At 33.7% G+C, this 14987-nt stretch overlaps 1 protein-coding gene across 3 annotated transcripts in view; it reads left to right on the forward strand.

Moving 5' to 3' along the window:
- The window catches only part of Sol1, a 941015-nt gene that overhangs the window by 912774 nt on the left and 13254 nt on the right, over positions 1-14987 (forward strand). For all 3 annotated transcript variants that reach the window (XM_072532789.1, XM_072532790.1, XM_072532791.1), the window contains 3 exons: positions 1153-1339; positions 8766-8956; positions 11335-11542. In XM_072532789.1, coding sequence (XP_072388890.1) covers positions 1153-1339; positions 8766-8956; positions 11335-11542 — 586 coding nt within the window. The remainder of the gene's footprint in view (positions 1-1152; positions 1340-8765; positions 8957-11334; positions 11543-14987) is intronic.

Below are 14987 nucleotides of genomic sequence, written 5' to 3' on the forward strand. Positions count from 1 at the left end.
AAATTTATTTGTGATAGATGCGGATAGGAGTTATCTATGAGAATGGACTTCAGTAGATTGAGAGATTCTTCTTGGTAAAGCGGGTGTGTCATCGTGTGTACTCTAAGGTTAAGGACTTGTGTACAAGGTTAAGTTTATATCTGATTGGGTGTATCGAATGGTAATTTAAGAAACGGTTGCTAGCCTTTTCATTTCTGTACCAGGTAGTGACTAATCTGTTATCATGTGTGCGAATTATTCGCATATCTAAAAACAGGATAATGTTATCAACCTCAAATTCACATGTAAATTGCTAGTCAGGATCAAAACAGTTAAAAACTGATAAGGTGCCCACCATCTTGTCCGTTGGAGTTGCTAAAATCAGATAATCGACATACCGTTTTAGAGAGTATCAAGAAGTTAGATTTCCAGGTTCCCTTTGTAAAGTAGAATACTTACGGGTAGTCGGTTAAAATTTGAAGAGTAAAAGAAAGGAAACTTGTTACTTTATCGTTTATTAAGGAAAACGTTTTGTATATGAATTCATACTCATCATCAGTTCATCTAAATTCAGTTAAATAAGCATACATCCACAGAAATTTTTTTAAAAGTTTTAACTTACAAAAATATGCAACTCTAAAAAGAGGGAAGTTAAACATATATGAACCATGAATATTAAAAGATCAGTTTTTATAAGAAAAAACAGAACTTCGGCAATATTTATGTAAAAAGTGTAAAGATCAGAAGTGTATGAAAAATTGAGTAAACGAACACAATACTTCCCAACATGGAGCACAAACAGAATTACAAAAGCGCTGATATTGTTTTTTAGTTATTCGTTAATAAGTTTTATATTTAACTTTAGGTAACAATATTTACCCACGTTGCTTCAAATTAAGTCTTTTTTTACCCAGCTAACACTCGCAAAGGTCTACTAAAGAAAGGGACGCTACAGGTTGTTTCTTACAAATGTGTAATAAACCATTTAAATATATACTTAAAAAACGCACATTTTAATTTAAAAGTTGACGGGTCCCAAAATGTTTTATTATGTTCTGAAATAAGATCACAAACAATAGTTTTCCATAAATGGTTTTCCACACCGTATATTACAATATTTTTGCACTGTCCTTCCTTAAATGGAGATTGAAAATCAGCTTTCATTTGTTTCAGGATCCAGTTGTGATGTAACTATAAGTAGTGATACAAATAGGAATGGAACAATTACAAGTCCGTCGTATCCTTCACCATATCCTGCAAAAACGACCTGTACATACGAATTCCAAGGAAGAGGTAAAGAGAGGGTTCAAATCGTCTTCCAGGATTTTAGTTTATATATTCCTAATGCTAACGCAAAAAAGTAAGTTATCTTTAAGATATTAAAATTAAGTTCCCATCGGTTCTCCTTTAGACCCATCCGTGCTCTGAGATTGTCTAGTTTCTTTTGCAAGTAGCTTTTTTTGAGAGATGAAGTACAGGCCCAACTTCAAATCTGGAGAAATCTGGAGATCTAGACTAATTGTCTGCCACGACTCTTGAGATTAGTCCTTCTTGTTTGATTCATCTGACTTTGTATTTTGTATCGTGTGCTCTTAACCAGTTTTCACTCTCTTACGGGGTGATCAAAATTGCCTGTCATGGTTTATTCCCTTAGCCGAAATTTTTCAGTTCATAAATTGATTTACGACGTAGACGTGGAAGTGGTATTTGCCAGGACGTTCTATGAACTATGAACGTTGCTCAGAGTTTTTTTACAGTTAAGGCTTCGGTCACCCTCACCCCTCACTAGCTCCGAGGTTCAACTCCAATTTGTATTGCTTCTGTTACGTGACTTTTTATTTAGTTACAGTTTTTAAATTATTATTTGCAATGTTCTTAACATTTATTTTATTGTCTTTATTATTTAATTTATATATATATATATATATATATATATATATATATATATACATATATATATATATATATATATATATATATATATATATATATATATATTGTATATATATATTTATATATATATACTCTTTTGACTTTTTGTCTAGCTTTCGGAATGGTTTTATTCCTTTTTCAAGACACTGTAACAAGAAACATATGTAAATATTTATAAAATATCACAATTATTCTTCAGTGCAACTTACTAGTCGTTAAGATTATTTATAAAAGCATTGACACTCAACATTAAAAACACACCTATAAAATATAAAATAATGGACAAAATACATTCTAATATTTTTAAAATTTAGGTAAAGATAGTTAAACTTAGTTTATGGCATCTTTTACTGATGTGTTTTAACTCTGACACATAGAGAACAGAAAGTAAAAACCCTATGATTATAAAGTAATTAGGTGTACTTAATATTATATTTCTTTTTAAGAAATACTAGAGGCCCCAAGGAAAATCTTGGGTGATTTTACTTTTTAATTTTTAAACCTGTCTTAATGGTATGCAACATGTCATGCATACAAGTGTAATTTATGTACAGGTAAATATTTATTTTATTTTGGATGTTTTTCCAGTAAGTAATAATAAATGTTGCTCAGTTTATCTACGTCAGACTTTTTATTGATGCAAGATGTACTAGATTTTATGGAACACATTTCCAAGAAAACACGTTTTGAATGGTTCTTTTGGCCTGGTATTTTGGCAAAGGAAAAGAACCATTCAAAACGTGTTTTCGTTTTCAACATACTCTACGAATGAGTCAAGATTGTGTTTATACACATCGGATCGAAGAATACCAGTTTATAGACGAGATGGCGACCGATATTTTCAATGCAACCTAAGACCGCCCACAAACTTTGGAGGAGGATCTATTTGGCTCTGGGGCGGAATATCTCTTAGGGTTCAAACCGAATTGGTACAGCTAGATGGATGATCCTTAACTGCTGATAGGTACATTAGAGAAATTTTGGAGATGCATGTTGTTCCTTACGCCCCATTTAGTGGTAATGACTTTAATGCATGACAATGCACGCCCACACGTCGCAAGAATCGTTACCGAGTACCTTCAAGAGGTAAATTTATAAGTTTTGAATTGGTCAGCGTAAAGCCTGGACTTAAATCCAATCAAACATGTTTGGGGCCATCTTTACAGAAGGGTGAGATCTGGTAATGTGACGCCAGCTAATCCTTGGGACCTGCAACGGTTGTTAACCGTAGAATTGGATAATATCGATTAAGATTATCTAAGAAGATTAATTGGAAGTATGCCACAACGTTGTCTAGATATTATAAGAGCTAGACGAGGCAATACGTCTTACTAAATTATCATTACTTTTGATTTATATTTTTTATTCAATACTGTTTGTGCGCTTACTTCTAATTAATGAAACAAATTAAATAAAACCTTTGGTTTTTGTACATTCTGCATTTTTCTTTTAATACTTGTTATGTACTTAAAAAACAAAAAAAAACAATATATATATATATATATATATATATATATATACAGGGTGAGTCATGAAGAACTTTACATACTTCTACCATATGTAGAGTCCCTCAGGAAGCATATCATGTGGCCACTAAAAAATGTCAACTCCTCTTCTTTATTAATTAACAGGGTGATTTGTGTAATTGACCATTTATTTCATTTTACTGTAGTGTTTATACGGCTCATTTGATTTTTTTAATTTTTGCATGATACAGTACACTACTATCAAGCATTCGACTGGTATTAGCTAAACTAAAAAATTCCAGGACTGGCTTTGGAAAAATTAATTTAGGGATTCGTATTAAATATTACACCCTGTATAATTTTTTTTTAAAATGCAATAAGTGATTTTCAAACTACATAAATAGCCAATGAAAACGACATATGCGACAATGTTGTCGCACTTTTATTAAATTTTTAGTGAACGATCAAATCTTACCAAAAATAAAACAACCATAATGAAGTATCAAATTATAAGGTATTAATTTAAACAAATGTTATAAATTTCAAACATTTTAATTACAATGAGTTCCTACAACATAATCTAATACGTAGAAAATTAACATCTTTACTGTCACTTTGTATTATCTCTACGATAGAATCAATTGTTTTTCAATTTTAAATTTTTACTCATAGATCGTATTGGGGCATTATTTTCGATAAATAATAAATTAAATTGATTAAAAAGTCAAACCTCTTGTATGTGTTAGTTTTTGCTGATTGTAAATGATTAAAATTTTATGTCAAATAATAATACATTGCATCAACTGTACTAAATAAAAATAAATCTAAAAAAGGTTAAAATGAAGGTTGGCGTTGACCGTTTGACGTTTCTTGATATTTTATACCCATTGTCATTATTGTCATTATCAATTGTTATTTATGTGTACAAGAATACATATTTCTTCTGTCATATCTAAGTTAAGTACATTGTGTTAGTTTTGGTAGAGCTTTTGTTACTTTCGTTCAAAATGCCACATCAGTTTTCGACCACAGAATATGCAGACATAATATTTGTTTATGGATTCTGTAATGGGAATGGTAGGGCTGCTAGTAGAGAATATCGCAGGAGATTTCCTAATCGTCGAACTCCCAGTCATCCAACATTTGGGTCAGTTTTTAATTATTTGCGAGAAAATGGCACTTTTCCTAGTGGAACAACAGAGCGAAATGTAGATGAAGCGCAGGAAGATGACTTTCTGGACGCCGTTACTATGAACCCTACAATAAGCACTAGACAAGTAAGTCGAGAACTCAATGTTACTCAATCAAAAGTAAGTAGTCTTACAAAAAAATAATCTATACCCATATCACATTCAAATGGTTCAGCGACTACATGCTGGAGATGAGATCGATAGGTTGGAATTTTGTAGATGGATTAACAATAATCGACCAACGCTATACAGGACACTATTTACAGATGAAGCCCAATTTACCAGAGACGGGATAAATAATTCACGAAATTCACATGTGTGGGCAGAAGAAAATCCCCATGCTATTCGAGAACGTCGTTCTCAGTTAAGGTTTTCGGTTAACGTGTGGATTGGTGTCATAAATAACCAATTAGTAGGTCCTCACTTTTTTGATGGTCCTTTAACAGGGCAGGTCTATTTGAACTTTCTACAAAATATTTTGCCGAATTTGCTTGCCAACGCGAACGTTGCTATCCGAGGGATGTATTTTCAGCATGATGGGGCACCCCCACACTTTTTACTGGCGGTGAGACAACATCTCAATAATGTTTATGGCAATAGGTGGATAGGACGTGCAGGTCCTATTTCGTGGCCTTCAAGATCCCCTGATTTCAATCCCGTTGATTACCATATTTGGGGACGATTGAAGCAACTAGTTTACGCAGTGAATATTAATAACCGACAACAATTAATTGATAGAATTATACATTGTTGTAATACTATTAGAAACGGTCCCCAGAGTATCCGTAATTCAATACGTCAATTAACAATTCGGCAACAAAAATGTGTGAAGGCTGCAGGGTTCCATTTCGAAAATCTATTTTAAATTATTTTTATTTTGTTACCATTATTGTATCTTTTCCAGTTCTAATTTATGGGTTTATCATAACTATGTACATATTTTTAGTTTTTTTTTAAATTGTTCTTCGTTATTGTTAGTAGTTACTGTTTTTTGTTGTGCAGTGACTCATTTCAATTAAAATATTTGAAATTTATAACATTTGTTTAAATTAATTACCTTATAATTTGATACTTCATTATGGTTGTTCTATTTTTGGTAAGATTTGATCGTTCACTTAAAATTTAATAAAAGTGCAACAACATTGTCGCATATGTCGTTTTCATTGGCTATTTATGTAGTTTGAAAATCACTTATTGCATTTAAAAAAAATATATATACAGGGTGTAATATTTAATACGAATCCCTAAATTAATTTTTCCAAAGCCAGTCCTGGAATTTTTTAGTTTAGCTAATACCAGTCGAATGCTTGATAGTAGTGTACTGTATCATGCAAAAATTAAAAAAATCAAATGAGCCGTATAAACACTACAGTAAAATGAAATAAATGGTCAATTACACAAATCACCCTGTTAATTAATAAAGAAGAGGAGTTGACATTTTTTAGTGGCCACATGATATGCTCCCTGAGGGACTCTACATATGGTAGAAGTATGTAAAGTTCCTCATGACTCACCCTGTATATGTAGTTATTTTAATTTATAACACTAACACAATTATTTACAATACATAATAATTTTTATTATTATTTATTACTGAACGATATAACCCTCAATAAATAAGTGTCAGGCCTACTTACTATCTTTATTCATCAAAAATATCTCTTTTAGTGGTTATATACCTTCAAAATGGTCTTCAGTTTTGGCTATTACTTCCTCTTCGGAGCGATATCTCTTGCCACTGACCAATATTTTTTTTTTAGATCGGAAAAAAGATGGTAATCGCTGGGGGCCAGATATGGACTATACTGTGGGTGCGGGTGCAATTCAAAGCCAAATACGTACATTTTTTCCATCTTCTCCATCGACTTGTGACACAGTGCATTAACAACTATTTTTTCTTAAACAAATGATGTCTTTTCTTTGCAATTTCGGTCTTAAAACGTTCCAATAAATCAATATAGAAGTCGCTGTTGATACCTTCTTTATGTTTGAAATAGATAGTTAATGATAATAATTCCTTGAGGGTCCCAAAATACACAGCCCACAACCTTTCCGGTGGTTTGTTGCGTATTTGGTCGCTTTGGAAGGTTTTCTCGAGGTGCGGTCCACTCAGATGACTGCCGATCTATTCCAGAATGTTAAATAATCCATGTTTCATCTATTGTGAAATATCGTTGCAAAAACTTCAACTTATTTCAGTTAAACATGTCCAAATAGCGCTTCATCAATTTGTTTTTGTTTTTGCTCTGATCTGAGAATACGCGGCATCCATTTGAAAAAGAGCATTCTCCTACTCAAATGTGCATGTTTAATAGTCTAAAAAATGCTACCCTTTGATAACTTAGGAGTGTCAGCTATATATTGCAACTTCACTTTGCGGTTTTCTATAATAATTTTCAGCATTTTTTTATGTTTTCGGGAATAACTGCATCATTTGGCCTTCCGTAGCGCTCAGCATCATTGGTGTCGGTACGACCGCGTTAAAAGTCAACCAACCATCGTTTAATGGTTTTAATCGACGGGATAAAAAATACTTCTTGTGATTGAAAAAATTCGATCCACCTTTTTGAGGACTAATACACCGAATGTGTTTTCCGTCTATTGCGCCAACACAGTTCGGGAAATCGGTGTTTCTGTAGAATTTATCAGCATTTTTCTACCATATTCCTATGGTAGGCTCCGGCATTTAGATTGTTATTAAACATGTCCAAATAGCTCTACAGGTTTCTAGAATTATTATTCCTATGGTAAGTCTTGCTATATAAAATTCAAATTGTAATGCTGAGAAACTATTTCCTGTGGACAAGTACCTGTAAAATAATAAAAAAAATTATGATATTGGTGGCACGGCTTTCATACACTTATATGTACCTACATGATGAAAATTGATGGTAGTAATTATTACAAAGTGACTTTACGTTTTTCCGTTTAATATTTTTGCAGGAAAAAAAATGAAAAATAAAAGGCTCCAGCCATATTGTGGATAATTTTTTGAAAAACCAGAACAGAGTGAAGTGTGGTGACCCAGCAGCCAAAACAAGAAAATATGGTCATGCGGATGCTTTTTACTTTCTATTGAATACAGTTGAAAAACGCAGGACATCAGGCAATATTGAAGCCGTAGAAAACCCTGAAACCGGAGCACCATCAGGAGACAGTATTATTGAGGAGAGCGAACAACCACCATAAACCAGTTTTGGTAGAGCATTGCGGCCAACAGTACGGCCTACATCTGGTCAATGACAGATTTACACCATTCCAGAGTACGCTTCTGCAAAAATTAGAGACCCTGATCGAATATACATACTATCACGTCTATCCGATCATAAAAAATTAAATAATGATAAAAAACTGGATTTTTAATTTGTGGCTCTGGATTTTTTAGAAATGCTCGGCGTATCAAGAAATCAGATAGATCACGCATAAACGCTTTTGAAATGTGGACATGGGGATGACCACTACAAATTCCATGGACGTCTCACCGCAGGAGTGTCTCGGTTCTAGATGAAATTAAATTCAATAACCGTCTCTCAGATCTTCTTCGATCTTCAAAGAAGACATCCCGTCTATGTCCGAGGCCTATGTCCAAAGTTGGATTACTTAAGACTGAAAAAGAAGAGAAGAACCGTCTCTCTGGTACTGTCTACTCTAGAATTTTTAATTTCTTTGATGATATTGACAGAATTCTAAAATAAAAAGGAATCTTGAGCAGAATTAAACAAAGAAAACTTTAATATCTATGACGCATATTGAGACACGATTAGTACTGCCTTCTTCAATTGATTATCCAGGGAAAAATAGAAAGCAGTCTAGGACCATACACTAGTGACTACAAGATCTGCAAAAAAGGTTCGGGCTCACATCGGTCGAACTATCCAGAAGTGCCGTAAGCATGATCAGAATTGTCATGTTAATAGCCAACGTTCGCAGAGGACAGGGCATCTTAAAAGGAAAAACAATTGGTCACATATACTAATAAATTAAAATTGGTCATTATAAACCATCTTGTTTTATTTTGATTACTTTAGTTTAGGTTTTATTAAATCTATCATGCACTATTTATGCTTTTTTTGGCTTTTTATACCTGGTGTGAGTCTTTTCGTACAAGACTCTCCGTAATTTTAGATAAAAATGTTACGCATCAGTTGGGTCTTTTTCGTTTGATTAATAATCTTAATATGATAATGTATTGTTTCAGTTGTGATAATACTGACTCACTAACGGTCTTCATTCACATCGACGGAAGAATAGAAAAAATTGACAAATTCTGTGGAACAGCGTTACCTAAACCGATAATGTCGAACGGACCTCGACTGAAACTCGAGTTCCAAAGTTTCTATACCTCCAGATACTCCAGAGGGTTTAAATCTACTTACGCCTTTATGGAAAGTAAGTTTTCGACACTAACTTTTAGTTTTAAAGTGTTTATGTTGCAAAATCCATAGTATCATTTGAGTACCAAGCAAAGCTGATTAATTTCAAGCAAAATTCTAAGAGGATTATAATCTAATAATGAAATAAAGTAGTCAGTATATTGTTTTAAAGCTATTTTTTGTAGTATTTTAATATAAGTTACTATTTTTATTTTAATTTAAGAAACGTTTATTTTGAAGTTTCGATTTCCAGTTCAGATTTTGAATGAATTATTTTGAGATCGATTTCCGAAGTGGAAATCGAAGTGTCTATAATATGAGGTGTACCAACTAATAATTTTATAATTTACGATTTACTTTTTAAGCAACTTTGCAGTAGCATGGTAGCCTTCTTATTCTAAAGATCATCCAAAGCCCACAACAGGTACTGATTGCTAACAGTGTCAATAATAATAATTATATGATATTTTATAATATTATATGTATATACATATAATATATACAGGGTGTCCAAAAACTCTTCTGACAAACGAAGACCGAAGACTCCTAAGATAAATCCTAAGATAATTTAATCCAAATGTCAAAGTCCAATCCAGGTGCCAAAAATCACCTAGTCTGAAAATGCTTCCTAAAAGAGCTAAAATAGAGCTCTTTGAAGATGGCGCTTTGTAATTAGTTTTTTTTAATACTTTCGGAATGCTTTTATTAAAAAAAAATGAAAAACTGGTACAATTATTCATCCTCCAGAGTTGAATCGATTTCATTAATTGCGAATTTTAGTACTGCTTACTAGGCGTCCGTTTTGTTTTTTTACTAATAAGGAATATGCTGATATGTTTAATTTTATGGCGAAATGAGCACAACGTAAATACCCTGAAATTTTTTTCAATTGTAATCCCACTCACTTAACACTCAAATAATCGTCGAAATTATTTGTCTTCTTATATCTCCCAAATTCTTAGTAAGACAAATTTTGGCTTCTCCGTGAAGCTTGTCATTCCACTAGACGAAATCTAGATGTCACAAGTATCAATATTTCATTATCTAGTCATCTAGTCATTATTTTAACATACATAATATATTATGGGACAGTTTCTACCCTAAACTATCCCAGAGTTTTTACCTGTTTAGGGCTGTCTACAGACTCTCATCATCTACCTTCACAAATAAATTTAGTCATTAATATCCTTTTCGCCAGATTAATACGCGTTTGCGATGATGTAAGTAGACCAGCTGCAATCTAAACCTAAAGACCCAGACCATCATCATGCGAAAGCTTTTCTTCCTTACATCAAAGGTGTTACTGACAAAATCGACAAAATTCTTAAATCAAGAGGAATAAGGACAATATTTACCCCACAACAAAAACTTTTATCTCTTTTTCGATCCATCAAAGACAACATCTCAAATTAATTACACGGAGTTTATGAATATCCTTCTGCAGACTGTCCCCGATCCTATATAGGCCAAACAAATCGTAGAATCGAAAATAGAATTTATGAACATCCCATTTCTGTTCGTAATTCTAATTCAATTTCAGCTGTGGGTCTACACCATCTTCATAAAGGTCACAAAATTGATTTTGAAAACTCCAGAACAATAGCCCCATCCGCTTCTATAAACCAAGAAGTATCCGAGAAGCCATGTAAATTGAAAAAAGGCCAAATTGTCTCAATAAAAGAGATGACGGCATACGGTTACCTATGTCATGAAAACCTCTAGGTTCATATATATATATATATATATATATATATATATATATATATATATATATATATATATATATATATATATATATATATATATGTTCGGAAAAATTTCCGCGGTTAGAACAGTTAAACTTAGAGCTAAGAATAATATTATTATAAAAATTTATATTAAACTCACCAACCAGTTTTCCGGGTTGAACCGCATTGATTTCTCCATTGCGCCGAGCTTTGGACATGCTCTCTGATGTCTTCTTCAGGGCTTCCGAAAGACCTCGGAAGCCCGGAAGATATTTGGCTTCATTTAGAGATGGTTCTACAATAAAGACAAATAAAGCACTGATTTATTGCGATCTGTGCAAGGACGTGACGCGATGCCGAAAATTTAAGGGCCATGTGTCACTAAATTCTAATCCCTGTTAAGGTTTGAGACAATTATGAACTTCTACGGGGGTCATTGAATGATTAGTTGGAAGGGTGGATTTGTATGGCGGAAATATTTGATATATATATATATATATATATATATATATATATATATATATATATATATATATATATATATATATATATGTATATATATATATATATATATATATATATATATATATATATATATATTTATTTTAATATATAAAACTACCTACGTAATATGTTTTAATTTAACGAAATGTTTGTTTTATTTTAGATTTTGGTATTAAAACCGGGACTCAGTTGTCTGCTTATCCTTGTGCCTTTGAATTTAATAGTAGTGAATTAAGGGAAGGATTTTTTCATAGTCCAAATTACCCTGGTTTTTATCCTAGAGACACGGAATGTCATTATTTTTTTAATGGAAATGCTTCCGAACGAGTACAGTTGCATTTCTACTATTTTGATGTTGAAGGCGTTTTGCCGTAAGTATTCTCATTAATAAATTAGTATTTTAGTTAATACATTAATCTATTATCTATACCTATCTATCTATAATTACATTTATATATAAATGAAGCGACTTGGTAAAGAAATATCACAAGCCCTAAAACGAGATATAAAAACATAAGTTTGAGAAACTAATCAAATCTCTTAACAAAAATAAATGTATGAATGTAACTAAGATGAATCTCGAAAACAGGAAAAAAAGAAAAAAAAAATTTCGAAAGAAAAGTACAAATATAATATTTTACTCCCTTTATTCTGTTAGTCGTAATGCATCCAGAATTAGACACAGTTTTCTTCATGATTATTTACTTGGTTCTACCCAGTGCTTCTAATCCAATCCAATGTAGTCTCTCAGTCATTTTTATGATATTGTACAACCTTTTGTGTGGTGACCTTTCAGGATTTTTTTTAACGCTTCGTTGAGTTCGTCTATGGTAAAAGGTACAGTTCGCTCAGCTTCGGCGTCCCACTGCACTCCATAACAATTGTCGGGTGAAAACAGTTCTCGGGTAACCTGAATTTTCCTGTCCAGTGGCATTTCATACAGAGGGTATAGCTTAAACTGATTTATTCTGATTTTGTACCCCTGACTCAAACAAACAACTTGTCGCACAGTTCTATCTAGTGCCTCTTCTTCTCGGTTCGGATCTTCATGTTCAGTTCCTTCTTTCGCGCATTGTATACAATATCCATTTTGCTCGCTTCGGTTACTTTTTCTCTACCTCTTGCCCTCATAGCCTGTCTTCTGATGACAATGCATTTCTTCCTCTTATTGGCGAACTCTTCATACCACCAATAAGGCATTTTACTTTTTTCATCTGCCCTGTTTATGCAATTTTTCATATTTTCTCTTATTATTGATTCGAGTTCTTCTGCCGATAGCAGAATGATGGTAAATTCTGTTAGTATCTTCTCCTCTCTATCATCCACTTAGAGTACTTATCAAACGCTAGCCAGCTCGTTCTATCTCCACCTTTGCTTCCTGTTTGGTTCTCTGATGATTCCACGTTGGTAGTACCTACTCCGACCATCGAAAAGCCAATGTATTCTGTGCGGTACAAGTGACATCGATATATGAATGCGAATTTCCCCTCGCTGACCATTATTTGAGACAACTAGGTCCAGATTCCCTATGCATTCCATAAGGATTTGTCCAAGTGCGTCCGTTCTCACTCCGCCTCTTTGGCATTTAAATCCTCTTGCACTACATACTCTATATGCAATAATCTTACCTCATTTATAACCTCATTCAGTCTAGTTTCATAATTCTCCTCTGTACAATTCGGTGAAATGTAGCAGCATACCACTTTTACTCCCTTCATTCGTACCGTCACAAATCCCTCATGCGTATCAATACAATAAACCCTCACTCTTCTATTAAGTATCCTCACTCCTACCACGCCCGACGTATCCACGAACCATTCCCTACTGCGCACTAACGTGTGGTTTGGCTTCGCCGCTATCAGGATGTCAATTTCTATTTTGGTTGCGGAGACCACAGCGAGGTCGTGTGCTAGCCTAGCCGACCCCACATTTGTTTGCAGCACTCTTAACATACGTTCTCTTTCACGCTTAGTTGCCATTTTATTGCTCAGTCAGTAACCTCGTACCCTTCCGTCATCTTCACCTCTCGCTCTTCTGATAATACTTCTGCATTTGGGACACCAAGTGGACGTAGATATATGACCTTCCTTATCACAATTGAAGCACTTTACATTGTTAATTTGACACTGGGATTGCACATGGCCCTCCATCCCGCACTTCGAGCGCCCCCCTTTGGCTTCTCCCTCGCAGCCTCTTGCTATGTAGTCATGTGCTTGCCATCTACAGCATCGTTTCACCTTTACCATCTTCGTTACCGTGACACGTTCCAACCCGATCTTTATTCTTTCTGCCACTAGAAGTTTTCTTGCTAAGTCTTCGTCCACCTCCACATAACAAATTCTACTTTCTCGTTTCTTTATCCTTATTTTTCCAACTACTTCACATGCTTTCTCCCTACCAGCAAATTTCTCCACCGATTTGATGATGTCTTTTTCTGTGGTTAGGCCATCCATGTCCGCCAGCATCAACCCCTTCTTCACTCTTCCACCTTTTGCCACCACTCTTGTTGCCCATTCTTGTCTTGATGCTACTCAATTCTTGACTTGCTCCACCATTTTTCTGCCTCCACCTAATTCTAGGACCCCACCTTCTTGTCTGGTTTGTTTAACCTCCTTTTTTTATCAGAAACCTCCTCTAGCCATTCTTGGTCTAATACTTCAAATATTTCCTTGGTGCTGGTATGTAATTCCTCAATCCTTCTTCTTTGTAATTCTGGGTTGTTTTTATACGATACTCAACTGTGCAGGTATAAATGCTAGAGTAATTTGTCGACAAAATACTGGTAATTTTCAGGCTAAATGAAGGGAATTTTTGAAATTATTAGCAATATAGTTACTAGCAGGATAAAAAACAAATTCGGTCTACCAACTTCCGCGAAATTTATAAGTCCAGTTCCTGCAGGATGGACTTGTACTTGGAAAGTTCATTTTTAATTTCTATATCAGCCACCGACTGTTCTAAATCAATAGCATCTTCCTCGCTGTCAGTGTTGTGGCTACTGTTGTCTTCATTGTCGATTAGTTCTCACTTGCAGATCAAATTACTACATCATGGTCTTGGGAATCATCCCATAAAGCTTGAAGCCTCGCCTGCTCCCGTTCGTACCGATAAACCATAATATACGGTCTAGAACAGAAACGTAAATAATTAGTTGATTTATGTATATAATTTCACATTTTTATATAATTTCAACCGAAATTATATAAAAATGTGAATGCCGAACTCAAACAATACCACCAGAAATAATTATATTAACTTACTTGTGTGGTGGGGTATATGAAACTTCAATGACGTTTGGATCAAAACAACGATGCGTTCGTTCACTTCTAAAGTAAATTAACAATTGCGAGACCTCATTCGTTAGTTGAGTGTATCGTGTCATTTAAGGTTCTAATATGGTTCTAACGAAAGGTACTGAAATGCCTGTCCCGCTAAAATAGATATTAACGAATAAATAATTTTTTCCGAGAAAAATTAAAAGTAGACTCTTTTAAACAAACCTCGTACATTTTAAACAGAAAAATGGATTGTGATTAAATGGCAATATTAAACAAGTAATGAAGTACTACCACATTTCATTACAAAATTAGCAAAATGGCTTCTTCAATAATTAGAAGTCTGTCGCTATAACAGGAAGTCGAAAGGAAATAAAAATCGGAATATTTTAAATAAACACATTTAACATCGCTTTTATAAAATACGAAGGAGAGTCTCGAATGATCCTGAAATAAAATTATATAAGTAATTGGATTTGATGAACGTTGAACTTAAGATTTGTTAGGAAATTAGCTTATCCTACTCTTTTCGAAAAACATA

Source organism: Diabrotica undecimpunctata, chromosome 5 (assembly GCF_040954645.1).
Source record: "Diabrotica undecimpunctata isolate CICGRU chromosome 5, icDiaUnde3, whole genome shotgun sequence".
Taxonomy (NCBI): Eukaryota; Metazoa; Arthropoda; class Insecta; order Coleoptera; family Chrysomelidae; genus Diabrotica; species Diabrotica undecimpunctata.